Below are 21,724 nucleotides of genomic sequence, written 5' to 3' on the forward strand. Positions count from 1 at the left end.
CAACAGTATTTTATTAGTTAGGTTGAAAACAGAAAACACTGGAAAGATTCAGAAGCATGAGAGAGAAGAAATAAACCAATGACATTTGTAAATCACAGAAGGCAGTGGAGGCCGATTCACTGGATGTTTTCAAGAGAGAGTTAGATTTAGCTCTTAGAGCTAACGGAATCAAGGGATATGGGGAGAAGGCAGGAACGGGGTACTGATTTAGGATGATCAGCCATGATCACATTGAATGGTGGTGCTGGCTCGAAGGGCCGAATGGCCTCTACTCCTGCACCTATTCTCTATGTTTCTATGGAACATAGAATACTGCAGACACAAAATGCTGGAGTAGAAACATAGAAAATAGGTGCAGGAGTAGGCCATTCGGCCCTTCCATACTAATCAATGGATCCAATCATATCTTCACTGAAATTCTTAATGTTAATTAATTTTCTCAATTAAAAAACGTTATCTGTTTATTTTTAATTTAATCATGATCTATGGCCATCACACAAACCAACCTCCCTTCCATCGACTCCATCTACACCTCACGCTGCCTCGGCAAGGCCAGCAGCATCATCAAGGACCAGTCTCACCCCCGGTCACTCCCTCTTCTCCCCTCTCCTGTCAGGCAAGAGGTACAGAAGTGTGAAAATGAACGCACACCTCCAGATTCAGGGGCAGTTTCTTCCCGGCTGTTATCAGGCAACTGAACCATCCTACCACAACTAGAGAGCGGTCCTGAACTACTATCTACCTCATTGGTGACCCTCAGACTATCTTTGATCGGACTTTACTGGCTTTACCTTGCATTAAATATTATTCCCTTTATCATATATCTGTACACTGTGGACGGCTCGATTGTAATGATGTATTGTCTTTCCACTGACTGGTTAGCACGCAACAAAAGCTTTTCACTGTACCTCGGTACCCGTGACAATAAACTACACTGAACTAAACCAGGATTGCTTGAAATGTCACATTAAAAAAATCTCTAACGATGCTTAAAGCTTAAGTTATAACTTAGTCAAATAAAAAATGTGCATATTTAAATGTGGCACTGAGGAGAATTTTTCTTCGTTTAGCTTAGAGATACAGCGCAAAACTGGCCATTCGGCCCACTGAATCCGCACCGACCAGCGATCCCCGCACACTAACACCATCCTACACACACCAGGGACAATTTACACTTGTACTGAGCCAATTAACCTACAGACCCGCACGTCTTTGGAGTGTGGGAGGAAACCGAAGATCTCGGAGAAAACCCCACGCAGGTCACGGGGAGAACGTGCAAACTCCGTACAGATCGAACACGGGTTTCTGTCATTTGCAGCAGGTTGGCGTAGCAGTCACAACAGCAGAGACCCGGGTTCGAGCCCGACTACGGGTGCTTTGGAGGGTGGGAGGAAACCGGAGCACCCGGAGAAAACCTGCACAGGTCACAGGTCTCCGTACAGGCAGCACCCATAGTCAGGATGGAACCCGGGTCTCTGGCGCTGCGAGGCAGCAACTCTACTGCTGCACCACCGAGACACCCTAATATTTTGCCCACAGAACGTGCAAACTGCTGCGTTTTGTTTCTTTGTTTGGCCCAGCCGCTTCAAAGCTTCGATAACGCTGGAAACACTCTCGGCATGAGACCTTGTAAATCGGGGAATGGCAAACGTTAACAGTAGACGTTATATTGGTATAAGCTTCGTAAGGAATCAATGTGAAATGCAGCTTTTATGTTTCATCAGGAATAGGTTCCTGCACCACTGCAACATTCTTTTTATTTTGCAGCAGTAAAATGAATAATTAATCACCTTGGTAATGCAGCAGTGACTGGACACTAAAGTAACCACACTTTGTTTAACCACCACTAAAATAAGATGCATCTTTACTCTCCATCCACCCAATAATAAGGCTTAAAATGGCCTGTTAGTGTATGTAGGCATACATGTGTGTGGACACACACACACACGCACACACACACACTCACTCAGAGACACACACACCACACACACTCAGAGACACACACACACTCACTCAGAGACACACACACACAGACACACACACTCAGACACACACACACACACACACACACACAGACAGACACACACACACTCACTCAGAGACACGCACACACACACACTCAGACACACACAGACACACACACACACACACACTCACTCAGAGACACAGACACACTCACACTCACAGTTACTGAGTGCCTGCAATGAGATTTGCTCACTTATATTTTATAAACATCGTTCAATGGTGCTTTTAAGTGAGCAAATCTCATGTATTAGGCGATGTATATACACGCCTAATTGCATTCAAAGATGTACTGTCGGTTATATGCATTCAGAGTTCCACATCAACAGCAATATGAAGAAGGGTCTCGACCGAAACGTCACCCATTCCTTCTCTCCAGGGATGCTGCCGATCCCGCTGAGTTACTCCAGCATTTTGCATCTATCCAAGGCAATTAATAATCGGGCTTGGGAAGGGGAGAGATTTTCGATAATTAAACCCAATTTAATTTTTATGAAGGAGCAGCACCACATTTTGAGAAGTTTACATTGTTGTGTAGATGAGTTATGGAGTGATCCAGTGTGGAAACAGGCCCTTTGGCCCAACTTGCCCATACTGGCCAACATGTCCCACTTACACTAGTCCCACCTATCTGCATTTGGTCCATATCTCTCCAAACACGTCCTATCCATGTACCTGACTAATGGCTTCTTAAGCGATGGGATAGTCCCAGCCTCAACTACCTCCTCCGGCAGCTTGTTGCATACACCCACTACCCTTTGTGTGAAAAAGTTACCCCTCGGATTCCTATTAAATCTTTTCTCCTTCACCTTAAACATATGTCCTCTGGTCCTCGATTCCCCTACTCTGGGCATCTACCCGATCTATTCCCCTCATGAGCTTATGCACACATGGCTCCTGAAGAGAAGAGCATTCTGAACTAGCTAAGAAGAGCATTTCTGAACCTCATCCTCTTGCGCTCCAAGGAATAGAGTCCCAGCCTGCTCAACCTCTCCCGATAGCTCTAATCCTGGCAAAATCCTGGTGAAAATTGTAGGAAAGAACTGCTGATGCTGGTTTAAATCGGAGGTAGATACAAAATTCTGGAGTAACTCAGCAGGACAGGACAGGCAGCATCTCTGGAGAGAAGGATGACTTTTCAGGTCGAGACCCTTCTTCAGTCTGAATTACTCCAGCATTTTGTGTCTACCCTCATGGAAAATTACTCTATTACAAACAGCCTGAAGTCCTAGCAATGATTTTCCAAAGAACTGCAGTTGCGTTTGTGATTAAATTAGTAATTTATTGGCACTTGGGTAAAATACAGGAACTATTTAACTAGTTCAGAATGCTCTTCTCCTTTGGAGCCACGCATTGATAGAATATTCTTAATAGAATATATCGAGTAGATATCTCCAGATTTAACCCCTCGTGATCACCTCCTCAGCCAACAATGGACCCTTGTAGGCTCTTTGGTCATCAGAGCCGGCTCTAATATGTTCCGTACCTCTTCATCTCTCTCCATCCCTCCCTCACCCAAGCCGCCCCAGCTTCAAAGTTGCCTTGCTGAGTCTCATTGTCTGTAACTCATTTTCACCTCGCCCACAGCTAACTGGCCTTAATCATCGTTACTTCTTTTGTATATCTTTCATTCATTAGTTCTATATCTCTCTACATCACCGTCTATATCTGACTCTCAGTCTGAAACATAGAAACATAGAAAATAGGTGCAGGAGTAGGCCATTCGGCCCTTCGATCCTGCACCGCCATTCAATATGATCATGGCTGATCATCCAAGTCAGTATCCTGTACCTGCCTTCTCTCCATACCCCCTGACCCCTTTAGCCACAAGGGCCACATCTAACTCCCTCTTAAATATAGCCAATGAACTGTGGCCTCAACTACCCTCTGTGGCAGAGAATTCCAGAGATTCACCACTCTCTGTGTGAAAAATGTTTTCCTCATCTCGGTTCTAAAAGACTTCCCCCTTATCCTTAAACTGTGTACCTTGACAATAAGCCAAACTATGCTAAATTTATTAATTTACATTGATTGTGACGGGACGTTTTGTAATCTGTATTTAATTCTGTGACGGTGTTTTTGTTATTTATCATATCTCCTTAAAATGATTGTTGCTGTTTTCAATCTGTGCAATGATGGCGATTCACACTTGCCAATAGGTGGCCCCGCTCTGCCCGTTCACACTAGTCCCACCTCCATCCTGCTTTCCCATCCACCCCCTACACATTAGGGGACAATTTACAGAGGGGCCGGTAAACCTGCAAACCCGCACGTCTTTGGAGTGTGGGAGGAAACCGGAGCACCCGGAGGAAACCCACAAGGTCACGGGGAGAACGTGCAGACGGCACCCGAGGTCAGGATCGAACCCTCGTTTGAGTTACACTAGTGGCAATTGACAGAGGACAATTAACCTACAAACCCACACGTCTTGGGGATGTGGGAGGACATTTTTGTAAGGCGGGGATTGGCAGATTCTTGATTAGTACGGGTGTCAATGGTTAAGGGGATTGAATGGCGGAGTGGACTTGATGGGCCGAATGGCCTAATTCGGCTCTTATCACTTATGATACTATCCCTTACTGGGCGGCATAGGGGAGCGGCGGTAGAGTTGTTGCCTTAGAGAGCTTGCAGCGCCGGAGACCTGGGTTCGATCCCGACTATGGGCGCTCTCTGTACGGAGTTTGTACGTTCTCCCCGTGACCTGCGTGGGTTTCCTCCGAGATCCTCGGTTTCCTCCCACACTCCAAAGACGTGCAGGCTTGCAGGTTAATTGGCTTGGTGTAAATGTAAATTGTCCTTGGGAGTGTGTGTAGGATAGTATCAGTGTGCGGGGATTCGCCGGTCGGGGTGGACTCGGTGGGCCGAAGGGCCTGTTTCCGCGCTGTTTCTCCAAACTAAATTAAACTGACGAACTGGCATGAAGGGGCAGATGGACTATTCCTGTACTTGGCAACATTCAGGTGTTCCTCAGGGCAAAGGTTCTGCGTGTCACTAAAATGCCCTAATCCTTGTTTTGCAGCAATAAGCGAGAAATATGGAGACTGGACAGAATTCCTCATTCGAGATTTGACTGGTGCAAGGACAGCTCCCGCCAATCTTCTGGAAGGGGTAAGCATCCACAAGATGGTGGTATTTGAGGTGTGAGCCTGGTCTGCATCCTTGTTCTGTGAGCGTTTGCGATGTCGGGGGGGAAATATACCCTCTCTGACAATTCTCATACCCCCTCCCCGGGCACTTTCCCTTGCAACCGCACCTGGCGCTTTACCTCCCCCCTCGACTCCATCCAAGGACCCAAGCAGTCTTTCCAGGTGAGGCAGAGGTTCACCTGCACCTCCTCCAACCTCATCTACTGCATCCGCTGCTCTAGGTGTCAGCTGCTCTACATCGGTGAGACCAAGCGCAGGCTTGGCGATCGCTTCGCCCAACACCTCCGCTCGGTCCGCATTAACCAACCTGATCTCCCGGTGGCTCAGCACTTCAACTCCCCCTCCCATTCCCAATCCGACCTTTCTGTCCTGGGCCTCCTGCATGGCCAGAGTGAGTCCACAGCGCAAATTGGAGGAGCAGCACCTCATATTTCGCTTGGGTAGTTTACACCCCAGCGGTATGAACATTGACTTCTCCATTTCCAGCTTTCTCTCCCCCCTCTTCCCAGCTCTTCCTCAGCCCTCGGGCTCCTCCTCTTCCTTTCTTCTTCCCCCCCCACCCCCCACCCACCCTACATCAGTCTGAAGAAGGGTTTCGGCCCGAAACGTTGCCTATTTCTTTCGCTCCATAGATGCAGAGAAGGTTCACCAGACTGATTCCTGGGATGTCAGGACTGTCTTAATAAGAAAGACTGGATAGACTTGGTTTATACTCTCTAGAATTTAGGAGATTGAGAGGGGATCTTATAGAAACTTACAAAATTCTTAAGGGGTTGGACAGGCTAGATGCAGGAAGATTGTTCCCGATGTTGGGGAAGTCCAGGACAAGGGGTCACAGCTTAAGGATAAGGGGGGAATCCTTTAAAACCGAGATGAGAAGAACTTTTTTCACACAGAGAGTGGTGAATCTCTGGAATTCTCTGTCACAGAGGGTAGTCGAGGCCAGTTCATTGGCTATATTTAAGAGGGAGTTAGATGTGGCCCTTGTGGCTAAGGGGATCAGAGGGTGTGGAGAGAAGGTAGGTACGGGATACTGAGTTGGATGATCAGCCATGATCATATTGAATGGCGGTGCAGGCTCGAAGGGCCGAATGGCCTACTCCTGCACCTAATTTCTATGTTTCTATGCTGCCTCACCCGCTGAGTTTCTCCAGCATTTTTGTCTACCTTCTCATACAAGTGGTTTAGTTTAGTCTAGAGATACAGCGCTAAAACAGACCTGTCGTCCCACCAGCGGAGTAGACTTGATGGGCCGAATGGCCTAATTCTGCTCCTATCACTTATGACCTTCTCCCCATAACCCCTGACACAATTAAGTTAAGTGCAGCACGGTGACGCATAGGTAGAGTTGCTGCCTCACGGCGCCAGAGACCCGGGTTCCATCCTGACTACGGGTGCTGTCGGGTCGGAGTTTGTATGTTCTCTCCATGATCTGCGTGGGTTTTCTCCAGGTGCTCCGGTTTCCTCCCACACTCCAAATACGTACAGGCGTGCAGGTTCATTGGCTTGGTGTAAATGTAAATTGGCCGTAGTGTGTGTAGGATGGTGTTAGTGTGCGGGGATCGCTGGTCGGTGCGGACTCGATGGGCTGAAGGGCCTATTTCCACGCTGTATCTCTATAAACTAAACTGAAACATACAGAATATTTTTTGCATTTTTCTTATATTTAAGTATTTCAATAGCTGTTGGCTTCCAGTATTTAGCTATTTACATTTGATCTTCCATTTGCAACAGCCGCTGAGAGGGAAGAACACGGTGGATCTCGTTACGCCCAAGTCCCTCATTGAACTGCAGGATTCTACAAACCCCTTTCAGTTCTGGATAGTGCGTGTGATGGGGAACGTCGGTGGGAGATTGTGCTTACGCTACGAAGGACTGAATGACCTCGAAGATCACGACCTGTGGTTATTCTATCTGAACAGCCGACTTCGACCTGTGGGATGGTGCCTGGAAAATGGATGCAAGCTCGACCCTCCCTCAGGTATGTCTTACCTGTCTCCAAGGACCAAGCGGAAAGTGTACAGGATGTTGTACTCAGAGGCACAGAGAGGGTAGACAGGCACAACCTTTCTTGCCAGGATGGAAAAATCAAATCCGAGAGAGAGCAAAGTTTGGATTTGTTTGGTTTTGTTAAGTTTAGGTTATGGTAGATTAATTTAGGTTAGTTTACGTAGTTAAGGTCATTTAGGTTAAGGTCATTTAGGTTAGTGTAGATTAGTTTAGGTTAGAGTAGATTAGGTTATGGTAGTTTAGGTTAGGGTAGTTTAGGTTAGGGTAGTTTAGGTTAAGGTCATTTAGGTTAGTGTAGATTAGTTTAGGTTAGGGTAGATTAGGTTTATGGTAGATTAGGTTATGGTAGTTTAGGTTAGGGTAGTTTAGGTTAGGGTAGTTTAGGTTATGGTAATTTAGGTTATGGTAGTTTAGGTTAGGGTAGTTTAGGTTAAGGTCATTTAAGTTAGTGTAGATTAGTTTAGGTTAAGGTAGATTAGGTTTATGGTAGATTAGGTTATGGTAGTTTAGGTTAGGGTAGTTTAGGTTATGGTAGTTAGGTTATGGTAGATTAGGTTAGGGTAGATTAGTTTGGTTAAGGTAGTTTAGGTTAGGGTAGATTAGTTTAGGTTAAGGTAGTTTAGGTTAGGGTAGATTAGGTTAGGGTAGTTCAGGTTAAGGTAGACAAAAGTGCTGGAGAAACTCAGCGGGTGCGGCAGTATCTATGGAGCGAAGGAAATAGGCAACGTTTCGGGGCCGAAACCCTTCTTCAGACTGATGTAGGGTGGGGGGGGGGGGGGGGGGGGTGGGGGTGAGGGTGGAGGTGGAGGAGCTAGAGGCCTGAGGGAGAGCTGGAAAGGGGAGGAGACCATAAGGGCGACCGGAAATTGGAGGTCAATGTTCATGCCTCTGGGGTGTAAACTGCCCAAGAGGAATATGAGGTGCTGCTCCTCCAATTGATTAAGGTAGTTTAGGTCAAGGGTAGTTTAATTTAAGTTTGGTTTGGTGATACAACACAGAAACAGGCCCTTCGGCCCACCAAGTCCGTGCCGACCAGCGATCCCCGCACACTAACACTATCCTACACACACTAGGGACAATTTACATTTACACCAAACCAATGAACTAACAAACCTGTACGTCATTGGACTACGGGTGCTTGTCTGAGCGGAGTCTGCATGTTCTCCCCGTGACCTGCGTGGGTTTTCTCCGGGTACTCCGGTTTCCTCCCACACTCCAAAGACGTACAGGTTTGTCGGTCTATTTGTTTGGTATAAATTTAAATTGGCCCTAGTGTGTGGAGGATAGCGTTAGTGCACATGGTTGGGGGGGATCGCTGGTCGGCGCGGAATCAGTGGGACGAAGTGCCTGTTTCCGCGCTGTATCTCTGAACTAAACAAAAGAGCAAAAACTATGTTTTGTGTGAATTGAAATGCGGTTCTTAATTAAAAATTGATTGCAGAAGATGAAATTTGATGAACAGCTCCAACCGCACTTTCGCAGGCATTTGAAATTGTATTAAGCTACAGGTGCTTCCCAATTGCCTGGAACATAAATAATTCCAAGCAAAAATGACATTGCAACTGAGCAGTTTTTCCGGGGACATTTGTATCCATCAGTAATCAATCTGAGGCCCGTGTATTGATTTTGTTAATGGATTGTGCATGGGAACTTGTTTCAGCTGTGAGATTCTTTTTCTTTCCTATGCTGCGACATCAGTGCAATAAATTTATTTTAAATGAATGAATATAGGAATGCATTTATTTAAAATTTATTTTAAATGAATGAATAATAGAGATGCATTTTTTTGTTTTCACACGGAATAGATTTGGGGCTCAATGGACGGCACGGGGGCCGCAGCGGTAGACAATAGATAATAGCTGCAGGAGTAGGCCATTCGGCCCTTCGAGCCAGCACCGCCATTCAATGTGATCATGGCTGATCATCCCCAATCAGTACCCCGTTCCTGCCCTCTCCCCATATCCCCTAACTCTGTTTTTTTTTAGAGCCCTATCTAGCTCTCTCTTGAAAGTATCTAAAGAACCGGCCTCCACCGCCCTCTGAGGCAGAGAATTCCACAGACTCACCACTCACCAGACGCGGTTTGTACTCTCAAGAATTTAGGAGATTGAGAGGGGATCTTATAGAAACTTACAAAATTCTTAAGGGGTTGGACAGGCTAGATGCAGGAAGATTGTTCAGGAAAACCGAGATGAGAAGAAATTTTTTCACACAGAGAGTGGTGAATCTCTGGAACTCTCTGCCACAGAGGGTAGTTGAGGCCAGTTCATTGGCTATATTTAAGATGGAGTTAGATGTGGCCCTTGTGGCTAAGGGGATCAGGGGGTATGTAGAGAAGGCAGGTACGGGATACTGAGTTGGATGATCAGCCATGATCATATTGAATGGCGGTGCAGGCTCGAAGGGCCGAATGGCCTACTCCTGCACCTAATTTCTATGTTTCTATGTTTCTCTGTGAGAAAAAGTGTTTCCCCGTCTCTGTTCTAAATGGCTTACCCCTTATTCTTAAACTGTGTGTGTGTGTGGCCCCTGGTTCTGGAGTTGATGGGGAGAAGGCAGGAGAATGAGGTTGGGAGTGAGAGATAGATCAGCCATGATTAAATGTTGGAGCTGACCTGATGGGCCGAATGGCCTAATTCTGCTCCTATCACTTATGAACTGACTACAATTGAATGCAATTGGTACTGATTTTAAAAATCCCTTAAATGTGTTTGCACGCGCAGTATAGAATACGATTACATTTATTCTGAGTAATATTTTTTGCTGCTAATCGGTTGGGCAACTTGAAAGGATAAATACATACAGACTGCAGGCTGATCTGTAGATGTAACGCGAGTCCACTGGGGTATTGATGGTGTTTTTGTAATATAATCTTGAATAAAATTGTGTTGATGTAACCATGTCAATATGAATTGTGTAGCTCTGGGGCCACAAACTTAAGCAATGAAGATCCTGTAAGTCACATTAATATTTCATTTTAAACAGAATCTTTAGTTCCTCATGCAGGGTAAATAATTGATAGAGTGTTTATCTGCGTGGAGAAGAATTAGTTCTTTGCGGTAAAACTTGAGCATTCAGGTCCAGCATTTGCAGAAGAGGTCTCTTGCCCAGAGTTTGGGAAATGGAGGCCCAGACGACATCGGTTTAAGGTGAGGGGGGGGAATATTTAATAGGAACCTGAGGGGTAACTCTTTTCACACAAAGGGTGGTGGGTGTATGGAACGAGCTGCCGGAGGAGATAGTTGAAGCAGGTAGACAAAAATGCTGGAGAAACTCAGCGGGTGCGGCAGCATCTATGGAGCGAAGGAAATAGGCGACGTTTCGTCCCGAAACGTCGCCTATTTCCTTCGCTCCATAGATGCTGCTGCACCCGCTGAGTTTCTCCAGCATTTTTGTCTACCTTCAATTTTCCAGCATCTGCAGTTCCTTCTTGAACAGTTGAGGCAGGGACTATCCCAACGTGACGAGTGTTTGTCGGCACTGGGCCTGCACTCGCTGGAGTTTAGAAGGATGAGCGGGGGGCCTCATTGAAACTTACAGAATAATGAATGGCCTGGATAGAGAGGATGTCGAGAGGATGTTTCCACTGGTGGGCAGAGTCTAGGACCAGAGGTCACAGCATCAGAATTAAAGGGCGCTCTTTTAGAAAGGAGGTGAGGAGGAACTTATTTAAGTCAGAGGGTGGTGAATCTGTGGAATTCATTGCCACAGACGGCTGTGGAGGCCAGGATATTGTTAAGGCAGAGATAGATAGATTATTGAGTAGAAGGGTGTCTGAGGTTATGGGGAGAAGGCAGGAGAATTGGATTCAATTTAATTGTCATTGCACTTGTCATGGTTTGGCCTGTAGTCATAACATAGAATAAATAACAAAACAAACACTCAACACAGTTTAAAGTCCCAAAGTCATTGTCTCTTCCCTCCTTGCTCTCCCTCTGCGCCGAGGCAATCCAAGCCTCCGATGTTGTGACCCCGCCGGGTGATGGTGTGCAAGTCCCGCGGCTGAATCCGAGCTCCGCAAACGGGCCGGTTCAAACTCCGCGGCCCGGGGCGGTCGAAGCTGCCGCCCTCCAGTCCAGCGGACGCAGCTGTAGTTGCGGGAGCTCCGGAACCAACCTGCGAGCTCCCCGACGATGTCGTCCACTGGCCCGCGGCCGAGCCCCCCCGAGGCTCCAAAGTCGGCCAGCCTCGCGTCGGTAACTCCTGGCTCTGCCTCCGCAGCCTCGAGGTCGGTCGCAGTTGGAGGCCGCCAGCTCCGCGATAGGCCTCAGCGCAGACGGACACGGAGACGGGGGGATGCGGCAGGAAAGGTCGCATCCTCCCCGAAGGAAGAGTAAAAAAACATGGCGTTATGAGCGAGAGATAGATCAGCCATGATTGAATGGCGGTGTAGACTTGATGGGCCGAATGGCCTATTTCTGTTTTATCACATGTTCATATGATAACATGGGCATTAGTTAAGTTTAACGCAGAACAAAATAATTTTTATTCCAACGGTTTTGCTCCCAAGTTCAATTCCTGTTTATTTCGACAACATTTATCGATGTCAGTGTAAAACTGTGCAGATAATATGTTTAAATGCAATAATTTTCACTTTGAAGATTGCACTCATGTGGTGTATCACTTTAAAATTCAATTTAGCTTTTTAGAAAAAATGATGATTGAACTAAAATGACGACAAGGGCTTCGATTTTTTTAATTTTATATTCTTAGCAAATTTGAGCATTTTTAGAGATACTGGAAGGAAACGGCTCAACTGGCCAGCCCAACCGGAAGCCATTCAAACACTCGTTCTATCCCAAAACACTAGGGGTAATTCACAGAAGTGCTGTCTGTACGGAGTTTGCACGTTCTCCCCAATGTCGCCCTTCCAGGGAGATGTGAACTGCATTTCGTTGTCTCTGTACTGTACACTGACAATGACAATTAAAGTTGAATCTGAATCTGAATCTGACCTGCGTGGGTTTTCTCCAGGTGCTCCGGTTTCCTCCCACACTCCAAAGACAAGCAGGTTTGTAGGTCAATTGGCTTCGGTAAAATTGTGAATTGTCCTTGGTGTGTGTGTTGGATGGTGCTAGTATACGGGGTGATCGCTGGTCGGCATGGACTCGGTGGGCCGAAGGGCCTGTTTCTGTGCTGCAGCTGAAGTTCCTGGTGTCTTGTAGCTAGATTTTATTCCTGTAAAAAGAAATTTGATTTCTAAAATCAACAGTATCAAAAATATGGGTGATGTTTCGGGTCTGAAAAAGGGTCTCGACCCGAAATGTCACCCATACCTTCTATCCAGAGATGCTGCCTGACCCGCTGAGTTACTCCAGCACTCTGTGAAACGTCACCTATCCATGTTCTCCACAGATGCTGCCTGACCCGCTGAGTTACTCCAGCACTCTGTGAAACGTCATCTATCCATGTTCTCCACAGATGCTGCCTGACCCGCTGAGTTACTCCAGCACTTTGTGAAACGTCACCTATCCATGTTCTCCACAGATGCTGCCTGACCCGCTGAGTTACTCCAGCACTTTGTGAAACGTCACCTAATCATGTTCTCCACAGATGCTGCCTCATCCGCTGTGTTACTCCAGCACTTTGTATCTATCTCTGGTGTAAACCGGCATCTGCAGTTCCTTCCGACACAATATGTTGGGAAAAACTTCATAAATGGTTGGATTTCTCAGGTGGGAATTTAAAATAGTTTGGAACGCCTCTGCACTCAATGGTAGATATTGAAATGGGATCTCTTTGCTCCTTTTGCAGAAATCCAGGCTCTGAAGTGTGACACAGAATGGAAAGATGCCCTCGAGAAGGCTCTGTCCGAAGTGGAAAAGTGTTCGCTGCCTCTGGTAGTGTTTAAGGTACTTATCTCCTAACCACACGTGATGCCACTCAGCACGGTGGCCTTGCAGTAAAGTTGCTGCCTTACAGCGCAATTAACCTGCAAACCTGTACGTCTGTGGAGTTGGGTGGGAAGAATCCGAAGATCTCGGAGAAAACCCACACAGGCCACGGGGAAAGCGTACAAACGCCGTACAGACCGCACCGGTAGATGGGATCGAACCCGGGTCTCTGGCGCTGTGAGGCAGCAACTCTACCGCTGCGCCACCGTGAGATATGATAATGAGACCTCGTCAGATCCGGTCTTTATTGTAGGTGTTTTAGCTACAAGTTATTTCCTAATTCCCTTCTTCCGGAGATCAGCGGTCGTTTTGAAGACTTTGGGCATCACGATGGCGCAGCGGTAGAGTTGCTGCCTCACGGCGCCAGAGACACGGGTTTGATCCCGACTACGGGCGCTGTCTGTACGGTGTTTGCACGTTCTCCCCGTGGCCTCCCACTCTCCAAAGGCGTACAGATTTATTAGGTTAATTGGCTTCAGTAAGTAGTAAGATTGTCCCTTGCCTTTCTAGGTTAGTGTAAAGGGGTAATCACTGGCCGGTGTGGACTCGATGGGCCGAAGGGCCTGTTTCTGAGCTGTATTTTTTCCTTTTTGAATGATCATTCCTATTCACTACAGAATTTTCTTCATATTCTTAAACGTTGCCTTTTAGTTTTAGGAATGCAGGGCGGAAACAGGCCCTTCGGCCCACCGAGTCCGTACCGACCAGCGATCCCCGCACACTAACACTATCCTACACACACTCGGGATAATCTACAATTTCTACCAAAACCAATTAACCTACAAACCTGTACGTCTTTGTAGTGTGGGAGGAAACCGGAGCACCCGGAGAAAACCCACGCAGGTCACGGGGAGAATGTACAACATCTCCACAGACAGCACCCGTGGCCGGGATTGAACCTGGGTCTCTGGCGTTGCGAGGCAGCAAGGGGGAAGGAAGAAAGGGTCCCGACCCGAAACGTCACCTATCCATGTTCTCCACAGATGCTGCCTGACCCACTGAGTTACTCCAGCACTCTGTGAAACGTCACCTATCCATGTTCTCCACAGATGCAGGCCTGACCCGCTGAGTTATGGTGCTGCAGCATCTATGGAGCGAAGGGAATAGGCAACGTTTCGGGCACACTTATTACCCTTCTGGAAATAGGCAACGTTCGGGATGCGAAACCCGGAAGGGTTTCGACCCAAAACGTTAAAATTTCTTAGCTCCACAGATGCTGTCCTGACCCACTGAGTTACTCCAGCACTCTGTGACGAAACGTCACCTATCCATGTTCTCACACAGATGCTGCCTGACCCGCTGAGTTACTCCAGCACTCTGTGTCTACATCTGCTGTTCCTTCCTGCACCTTTTATCTTGGCCTACTGCCAGCTTTGGTTTTCATTTAATTCCGGCTGTAATTGCGATCAGGACATTTGGGAGAAATGTTAAGAGTGTTGCTGCAAGAACTGCCGTTGACAAATGATTGTGATCTGGAAGTGTGGTGGAATAAGAGACGAACGCTATTTTATTTATCGATTTGCAGTGCCTATGCCAATCGAGCATCTCTCCAATGTTTGCTTTTATATTAGCACATGAATTCTTTCCCAGCCAATATTGGGCTCAGTTCAATATTAATTTAATGCAGACGTCTGTTCCGTTCACAGTTACCGCTAGTGTTGGCATCCAATTTATCCTGCAGCTTTGTAAAATGCCTGGTTTAGTCTCAAATAATTCTAGTCTCCTTTGCAAATGTAAGACATGCTTCATATTCTAAAAAATACGAATCCTTTGTAAAAAAATCCATGCCGGTTTTTTTTGTCGAACCAATGGGCATTAATTTTCTACTTGTTTTCCCGTTTCATGCCCCACATTTGAGAAGAAATGCAAATTTGCAGATTAGAATCTGCTGCAAACGTTCAACTGAAGGATTTTGTTAATGTCCTCAGAAATGCCTTTCGCCTTGCAAAGGTGTCACAGCGGGTAGAACCGCTGCCTCACAGAGCGCCCAGAGACCCGGGTTCGAACCTGACCTCGGGTGCTGTCTGCGTGGAGTTGGCACGTTCTTCCCCCGTGACCACTTGAGTTTTCTCCACGTGCTCCGGTTTCGTCCAAAAGTCGTGCAGGTTTGTAGGTTAATTGGCCCTCTGTAAATCGCACCTAATGTGTAGAGGATGCATGTGAAAATGAGATAACATCTAACTGGCCTAAAGGGGTGATTGATGGCCGGTGACCACTTAGAAACATAGAAACATAGACAATAGGTGCAGGAGGGCCATTCGGCCCTTCGAGCCTGCACCGCCATTCAATATGATCATGGCTGATCATCCAACGGTATCCCATACCTGCCTTCTCTCCATACCCCCTGATCCCCTTAGCCACAAGGGCCACATCTAACTCCCTCTTAAATATAGCCAATGAACTGGCCTCAACTACCCTCTGTGGCAGAGAGTTCCAGATGTATGTGCCCACTTGATGGGCCAAAGATCCTGTTTCCATCTCGTATCTTTTAATACATTTTTGAAATAAAAGTGCATATCTTCTGTTTAGTTTAGTTTAATTTGGGGAAGCCCGGTGGCGCAGCGGTAGAGTTGCTGGCTCACAGCGCCAGAGACCTGGGTTCGATCCCGTCTGTACGGAGTTTGTACGTTCTTCACGTGACCTGCATGGGTTTTCCCCGGGATCTTTGGTTTCCTCCCACTCTCCAAAGACTGACAGGTTAAAATGTAGGTTAAAATGCTGGAGAAACTCAGCGGGTGAGGCAGCATCTATGGAGCTAAGGAAATAGGCGACGTTTCGGGCCGAAGCCATTCTTCAGACTGACATCAATTGCCTATTTCCTTCGCTATTTCCTTTTGTCTACCTTCGATTTTCCAGCATCTGCAGTTCCTTCTTAAACAGATTTGTAGGTGGATTGGCTTTGTGTCACAATGTAAAATTGTCCCTAGTGTGTGTACGATTGTGTTAGTGTGCGGGGATCGCTGGTCGGCATGTTCACGGTGGGCTATATCTCTAAATAAAACTGCACTAAATCGTGCCTAATGACAATAGACAATAAGTGCAGGAGTAGGCCATTCGGCCCTTCGAGCCAGCACTACCATTCACTATGATCAAGTTCAAGTGATTTTATTGTCATGTGTCCCTGTATAGGACAATGAAATTCTTGCTTTGCTTAAGCACACAGAGCATAGTAGGCATTTACTACAAAACAGATAAATGTGTCCATACTGATCCCTATGTGATCATGACTGATCATCCACAATCAGTACCCCGTTCCTGCCTTCTCCCCATATCCCTTGACTCCGCTATCTTTATGAAAATGGGATAGCATACAAAAAGGCACGAAGGGGTGACGGATGGCTAGTGAGGACTTGATGGGCCGAAGTGCCTGTTTCCACCCTGTATATTTAAATACACTTTATTTTTGAAAAGCACATATATCTTGGCTGAAAATATTCCACATCAGGGAGAGAGTTTGGAATGTGAGAACCCTTGTTATGGTCCAATATATCGATGCTTTAAATTCAGGTTTAAAACTTCCCAAGACCGTTGTAATAATCATATATTTTTCTTTCAGCAAAATTACAGACATTTTATGAGGCGAGTTATTGCCAAATGAAACCTCAGTGGATGTCTTTTGATGAACGCACTTCACATCTTAAACTCGAAGAACATTTCTGGGGATATTTCAACAGTTCAATTAATCTTTGCTTTTGTTAGAGAGTCAGCACGGAGACAGGCCATTCGGCCCGTCGACTCCGTGTCGACCGGCAATCCTAACGCTATCCTACACACACTAGGGACAATTTACAATTTTCTACCGAAGCCAAATTAACCTGCAAACCTGTACGTCTATGGAATGTGGGAGGAAACCAGAGCACACTATCCCTACAAAATATGTAGACTGAAGAAGGGTCTCGACCTGAAACGTCACCTATTCCTTCTCTCCAGAGATGCTGCCTGACCCGCTGAGTTATGGTGCAGCAGCATCTATGGAGCGAAGCAAATAGGCAACGTTTCGGGCCGAAACCCTTCTGGAAATAGGCAACGTTTCGGGCCGAAACCCGGAAGGGTTTCGACCCGAAACGTTACCTATTTCCTTAGCTCCATAGATGCTGCTGCACCCGCGGAGTTTCTCCAGCACTCTGTGAAACATCACCTATCCATGTCCTCCACAGATGCTGCCTGACCCCATGTTACTCCAGCAGAAACGTCACCTATCCATGTTCTCCACAGATGCTGCCTGACCCGCTGAGTTACTCCAGCACTCTGTGAAACGTCACCTATCCATGTTCTCCACAGATGCTGCCTGACCCGCTGAGTTACTCCAGCACTCTGTGAAACGTCACCTATCCATGTTCTCCACAGATGCTGCCTGACCCGCTGAGTTACTCCAGCACTCTGTGAAACATCACCTATCCATGTTCTCCACAGATGCTGCCTGACCCGCTGAGTTACTCCAGCACTGTATCAACCAGCATTTTGTTATTACATGTACAGCACAGAAATCGGCCAATATGTTTATTTGGCCAATATGTTTCACCCAGGGAGTTGTGAATCTGTGGAATTCTCTGGCACAGAAGGCAGTGGAGGCCAGTTCACTGGATGTTTTCAAGTGAGAGTTAGATTTAGCTCTTAGGGCCAGGGGAATCTAGGAAATGGGGAGAAAGCAGGAACGGGGTACTGATTCTGGATGATCATCCATGATCATATTGAATGGCGGTGCTGGCTCGAAGGGCCGAATGGCCTACTCCTGCAACCTATTGTCCATGTTTCTATACCAACAGCGATGCCATCGGGCCCCACAAACACCAACTAAACCAAATAATTGTGCCTTGGACTCTGCAATGCCAAATAAATTAGACTCTTGTCCTGCCCTGCCATCTCTTAAAAACAATGTGTATTCTTTAAACTCTTTGGGTATAGTTAATACCTCATGGCTTTTATGGATGTCTTTCTGATGTTTGAGGCCATTACCAGCCCTTTCAATTATAGTCATTACATTTTAAGAGGTGATAGACATCCACGCCTAGAAACATTCCCGGGAATTCTGTATACAGTCTGGATTTAATTTGACAACCCCCTTTAACATTGGATTTAAGAGTCTGAGCCCTATATTTATCCTGGTCCTGGGCAATATTGCATTGCATTGTGTATTCCTTGCAGTTCAGCTCTATGATGCCAGTTTTGGGCTCATTTTCGGTATAGAAAACCTTCTTCAGTCTGAAGAAGGGTTTCGGCCCGAAACGTTGCCTATTTCCTTCACTCCACAGATGCTGCCTCACCCGCTGAGTTTCATCCAGCACTTTTGTCTGCCTTGGGTATAGGATTAGTTCAGTTTAGTTTATTGTCACGTGTACCGAGGTATAGTGAAAAGCTTTTTGTTGCGTGTTAACCAGTCAACGGAAAGACAATACATGATTACAATCGAGCCGTCCACAGTATATAAATACAGGATGAAAGGAATAACATTTAGTGCAAGGTAAAGCCCGATTAAATATAGTCCGAGGGTCTCCAATGAGGTAGATGGGAAGTCAGGACTGCTCTCTGGTTTTAGTTTTAGAGATACCGTGTGGAAACAGGACCAATGGACAACAGGTGCAGGAGTAGGCCATTCGGCCCTTCGAGCCAGCACCGCCATTCAATGTGATCATGGCTGATCGTCCCCAATCAGTACCCCCGTCCCTGCCTTCTCCCCATATCCCCTGACTCAGTTATTTTTAAGAGCCCTATCTTGCTCTCTCTTCTCCAGAGAACCTGCCTCCACCGCCCTCCGAGGCAGAGAATTCCACAGACTCACCATTCTCTGTGAGAAAAAGTGTTTCCTCGTTTCCGTTCTAAATGGCTTACTCCTTATGCCCCTGCCCCACTTAGGAGACCTGAACGGAAACCTCTGGAGACTTTGCGCCCCACCCAACGTTCCCGTGCGGTTCCCAGAGGTTTTTGTCAGTCTCCCTACCTGCAACCTCCGACTGACTCCGCTATCATTAAGAGCCCTATCTAGCTCTCTCTTGAAAGTATCCAGAGAACCGGCCTCCACCGCCCTCTGAGGCAGAGAATTGCACACTCAGTGGAAGTTAATGGCTATTTTTAAGGCAGAGGTTGACAGATTCTTGATTATTGCGGGTGTCAGGGGTGATGGGGAGAAGGCAGGAGAATGGTGGTTGAGAGTGAAAAATAGATCATAGAAACATAGAAATTAGGTGCAGGAGTAGAGGCCATTCGGCCCTTCGAGCCTGCACCGCCATTCAATATGATCATGGCTGATCATCCAACTCAGTATCCCGTACCTGCCTTCTCTCCATACCCTCTGATCCCCTTAGCCACAAGGGCCACATCTAACTCCCTCTTAAATATAGCCAATGAACTGGCCTCGACTACCCTCTGCGGCAGAGAGTTCCAGAGATTCACCACTCTCTGTGTGAAAAAAGTTCTTCTCATCTCGGTTTTAAAGGATTTCCCCCTTATCCTTAAGTTGTGACCCCTTGTCCTGGACTTCCCCAACATCGGGAGCAATCTTCCTGCATCTAGCCTGTCCAACCCCTTAAGAATTTTGTAAGTTTCTATAAGATCCCCTCTCAATCTTCTAAATTCTAGGTCGGCCATGATTGAATGGCAGAGTAGACTAGATGGGCCGAATGGCCTAATTCTTACAGCTATCACTAATGAACATGTACTGAGAGAGACTTCTGTTTGATTCTTTTGGTCAAGGATAATTTAAAGTGTCCAATTAAGAGAGTGGAGAAGTAAAAATATAGAAAAGGTTATCTCTGTCCAAGCTTTAGATTACCTGTTCCTTTTATGTGTTGAATTTATGAGCTTTGTAGGTTAATTGGCTTCTGTAAATTGTCCCTTGTGTGTAGAATAGTGTTAGTAAAAGGGGGTAGACAAAAATGCTGGAGAAACTCATCTCAATCAGTACCGCGTTCCTACCTTCTCCCCATATCCCTTGACTCCGCTATCTTTAAGAGCTCTATCTAACCCTCTCTTGAAAGCATCCAGTGAACCGGCCTCCACCGCCTTCTGAGGCTGAGAATTCCACAGCCTCACAACTCTCTGGGTGAAAAAGTGTTTCCTCATCTCTGTTCTAAATCGCATACCCCTTATTCTTAAAGTGTGGCCCCCTGGTTCTGGACTCCCCCAACATCGGGAACATGTTTCCTGCCTCTAGCGTGTCCAAACCCTTAATAATCGTAGACACAAAATGCTGGAGAAACTCAGCGGGTGAGGCAGCATCAATGGAGAGAAGGAATAGGCAACGTTTCTGGTCGAGACCCTTCTTCAGACTGATATCGGTGGGGAGGGGTTGGCACGGACTCAGTGGGTCAAAGGGCCTGTTCCCACACTGTATCTTTAAAGTCTATTGCAATATTCTCGGCTTAGTGGAATATATTAAACTCCATTTCAACGTTTTACTGCAGTTCTCTTCATTTTATTTTTGTTACCACCCTGGATTGTTCTGGAATACTTGGACTCCGGTTGAAATTTCTAATATTTAAAAAGAGCTCAAGGATTTATCACGTATCTTATTACAAAGAGGAGTCAGTACTGCCAATTTTCCTAAGTTGGACACAGATGTTACGGAAATCTTTGTTGGAATAGAGTCGGCACTAGAAGAGAGAACTTTCAGAAATAACTAATTTTACAATTTATAATTGAACGAATTATCACGGACAAATTCTCCAGACACTAAAGATAGTTTGGCTCCAAGTATTGGAAGCAAGTCGGTGGAAAATGGGCTTAGGTTCACTGATGGTACACAAAAATGCTGGAGAAACTCAGCGGGTGCAGCAGCATAGAAACATAGAAGATAGGTGCAGGAGTAGGCCATTCGGCCCTTCGAGCCTGCACCGCCATTCAATGTGATCATGGCTGATCATCCAACTCAGTATCCCGTACCTGCCTTCTCTCCATACCCCCTGATCCCTTTAGCCACAAGGGCCACATCTAACTCCCTCTTAAATATAGCCAATGAACTGTGGCCTCAGCTACCTTCAGTGGCAGAGAATTCCACAGATTCACCACTCTCTGTGTGAAAAATGTTTTTCTCATCTCGGTCCTAAATGATTTCCCCCTTATCCTTAAGCTGTGACCCCTTGTCTTGGACTTCCCCAACATCGGGAACAATCTTCCTGCATCTAGCCTGTCCAACCCCTTAAGAATTTTGTAAGTTTCTATAAGATCCCCCCCTCAATCTCCTAAATTCTATCGAGCAAGAAACGTTGCCTATTTCCTTCGCTCCATAGATGCTGCTGCACCCGCTGAGTTTCTCCCGCATTTTTGTGTACCTTCGATTTTCCAGCATCTGCAGTTCCTTCGTAACCACTAGGTTCACTGATGTTGTGGAGGCCAAGCCAGTGGATATTTTGAAGGCAGAGATAGATAGATAGATAGATAGATAGATAGATAGATAGATAGATAGATAGATAGATAGATAGATAGATAGATAGATAGATAGATAGATAGATAGATAGATAGATAGATAGATAGATAGATAGATAGATAGATAGATAGATAGATAGATAGATAGATAGATTCTTGATTAGTGCGGGTGTCAGAGGTTATGGGGAGAAGGCAGGAGAATGAGGTGAGGAGGGAGAGATAGATTAGCCATGATCGAATGGCGGAGTAGACTCGATGGCCTACTTGCATTTCGTTGTCTCCGTACTGTAC

At 46.3% G+C, this 21,724-nt stretch overlaps 1 protein-coding gene across 5 annotated transcripts in view; it reads left to right on the forward strand.

Moving 5' to 3' along the window:
- sfmbt2 (Scm like with four mbt domains 2) overlaps positions 1 to 21,724 on the forward strand; it is a 98,454-nt gene that overhangs the window by 37,672 nt on the left and 39,058 nt on the right. For all 5 annotated transcript variants that reach the window (XM_055653448.1, XM_055653445.1, XM_055653450.1 and 2 more), the window contains exons 5-7: positions 5,042 to 5,130; positions 6,903 to 7,149; positions 12,933 to 13,030. In XM_055653448.1, the coding sequence (XP_055509423.1) occupies positions 5,042 to 5,130; positions 6,903 to 7,149; positions 12,933 to 13,030 (434 nt within the window). The remainder of the gene's footprint in view (positions 1 to 5,041; positions 5,131 to 6,902; positions 7,150 to 12,932; positions 13,031 to 21,724) is intronic.

The sequence above is a fragment of the Leucoraja erinacea genome, chromosome 22, assembly GCF_028641065.1.
Source record: "Leucoraja erinacea ecotype New England chromosome 22, Leri_hhj_1, whole genome shotgun sequence".
In the NCBI taxonomy this organism is placed as follows: Eukaryota; Metazoa; Chordata; class Chondrichthyes; order Rajiformes; family Rajidae; genus Leucoraja; species Leucoraja erinaceus.